The sequence below is a fragment of the Penaeus chinensis genome, chromosome 19 (assembly GCF_019202785.1).
Source record: "Penaeus chinensis breed Huanghai No. 1 chromosome 19, ASM1920278v2, whole genome shotgun sequence".
Classification (NCBI taxonomy): Eukaryota; Metazoa; Arthropoda; class Malacostraca; order Decapoda; family Penaeidae; genus Penaeus; species Penaeus chinensis.
The window spans coordinates 5510068-5512567 of NC_061837.1; the positions used below are offsets into that span (position 1 = coordinate 5510068).

At 39.5% G+C, this 2500-nt stretch overlaps 1 protein-coding gene across 1 annotated transcript in view; it reads left to right on the forward strand.

Moving 5' to 3' along the window:
* Nucleotides 1-2500, forward strand: part of LOC125034890 (adenylate kinase isoenzyme 5-like) — a 25828-nt gene that overhangs the window by 14972 nt on the left and 8356 nt on the right. Inside the window, exon 7 of the mRNA XM_047626937.1 lies at nt 2082-2264. Coding sequence (XP_047482893.1) covers nt 2082-2264 — 183 coding nt within the window. The remainder of the gene's footprint in view (nt 1-2081; nt 2265-2500) is intronic.

A 2500-nucleotide genomic window follows, 5' to 3' on the forward strand; every position in this document is an offset into this window, starting at 1 on the left:
TGAGCTTTGTAAAGCAATCCTTTTAGTCTCATAGATACCCAGACATTGAGTATGAAACACGAGTCTGTCTCTCCATATCCATATTTAGAAATCATCAATTTTCGGACGATACGATACGTGGTTCAGCTTACCTAAGCTCTCACCCCAAGCTGTTCACACTTAACAAGACAATCTCTACGTGATCAGCTTGACACCCTCACTGTTACAGGATCTGACACTCTGAGCCTCCGTGCTGAGCGCTCCTTCATCTGCGGATCCTGTAGTCTATTTTCTCCCCCCAAACCACCTTCTTGGAATATCTGAGAGTCGCGGAACGTACCCATGGTTGCCACCTCACCGTCGGTCACCCTGCCCATTCTATGCCCACACACCATCAACTGTGAAGATGTCTTGTGTCACAGTGCTTACTATGCCCGTTTCCAATCTTGTAGACGTGTGTTATGGACCTTAAAAAGTACAGGTGTTCATGATGATAGTGAAATCGAACAACTAAAATGATTTTCTTCTTTTTAACTAACCTGCTGTAATATTCACACGTAGAGAAGTGATACCTCAAAATTATTCCAGAGTCGTAAGTAATGCATGCGTACTCGGCATGAACATGTATGGTAACCTCCTTCACATAATGTAGTTTGCCCTAAAGAACGATAGATGAGTCCACACATCCCAGGATTTTACAGTCAACCAAATGAATTGCGTGTTCTAACCTGCATTCTCCTCTTCCTCTAGTTTACTTATTTATGTTACCTCATTTCTCATCTACTAGGAACTATGACTTTCAACCGGTGGTGAGTAAGTTAAGCTGATCAGTCTCAGTGTTATTAATAGATGACTGGCTCTCTTTATTCGTGTCGTAGTTTCCAGGTTTATAAAATGATATAAATGTTAAGACGGAAGTATTTGAAAATTCCAAGCCGAAATCTGTCTAAAAAAAAAAAAAAAAAAAAAAATCAGTAACATAATGAAATAAAATAAAACCTACAAGACACTCTTAGTACAGTCATTGCAAACTGAAGACATAACAGTGACGCACTTTTGCGGAACTTAAGCCAACTACCCCCTTTCCTGTAGTCATATATAGAGACATAATGACATGAACCTACACATACTCAAACCCCATTAATAATATTCTCCACTGATGCAGTATTGATTCCTCCCTAAAAGTTGAAAATGAGAGGCTATAGCTTGGGCTGCTCCTCCTCCTCCTCCGCCCACAGGAACTCCAGCCCGTTGGTAAGCCCTGAGTCAACTTTATTTTCCTGTTTTTTTTTTTCCTATCATCTCTGTCCTGCCTATTTCAGTAAAAGAATTAAGAATATCTGGATAAACATCTACCGATTTCTATATATTTTGTTTCTTCTCTCTAAACATTTTTTGGTGCTGTCTATGCGCCACGTAAATTGGAATTCAAATACTTATTCTCGTTCCTTTTCCTTCATACTTTATGCATGCGTTAGACAGCCACTTGTCCACCCTGAGAAGGTACATCCCAGTAAGTATTCAAATTCGTGTCCGGCCACATTATGGGCATTACTTTCTTTCTTCTGTTGTAATATAGTAAGTGTTTTCATCCTTTTCCCCGAAGCAACTTCAGGTAATGTAGCAGCAGCCTCGAGGGTATGTGGTTTAACAACATAGCGAGAATGTATTTTTTATATTACTGAATCTCCTTTTTATATGTATGTATATATCCTGTGTTTCAAATCAAATGTAAGTATTCTTGGCATCAGTTAATCATCTATTGTAATCCTATGCACGGTATTAATAACCCTGATTTCACTTGCTTTGCATCTGGTTCCTTATTGCATTCACGGACTTATTTGACCCTGGTTCTCTACTGCATTTACTCGTTATATTACACATAGTATGCGAAGCCAAAGGCCTATGATGAAAAAAAAAAAGACTTAAATTCTACTTCCCCTTCCATGACCTGAAGGAAAGGAATGCATGACCCACACATCTGAATATCTTTAAATATATATACACTGAAAAAAACAAAAAACAAATCCGATGCTTTCTTTTTACCTCTTATGAAATATATATATAGCAAGAGCAACCTCTACTCTTCTCAAATGTTACAGCTGGGGAACATAGACGGCGCCATTCTGCTCGACTGGAGAGAATCGACGCTGCTGAACAAACTGGAAGCAGGGGCCAGGGTAGGCACACTCATGCTAGACGCTGCCAGGAAGGAGCTTTCGGATTTCCACAGCAAAGTCCTGCCTGTGTGTGAGCATTACGATAACCTGGGACTTCTTTACGTGGTGAGTCGACGAGGGACAATAGGGCGGGTCTCGTTTATAGAGCGGATGGGGGTATTTAGGTCATTATGAATCCAGGTTATAGGAATACCTTGAAGATTTCTGTTCTTCTTCATTTATACATTTTATTGGCTACTATTAAATGATGTGAATTCTTTTTGTTGTTAACTTCTGGGGATTATTAGTTTCTATATCAAAGATTAAAATGAGCTTACAACCTCCTCCAAACCAGTGGTGAT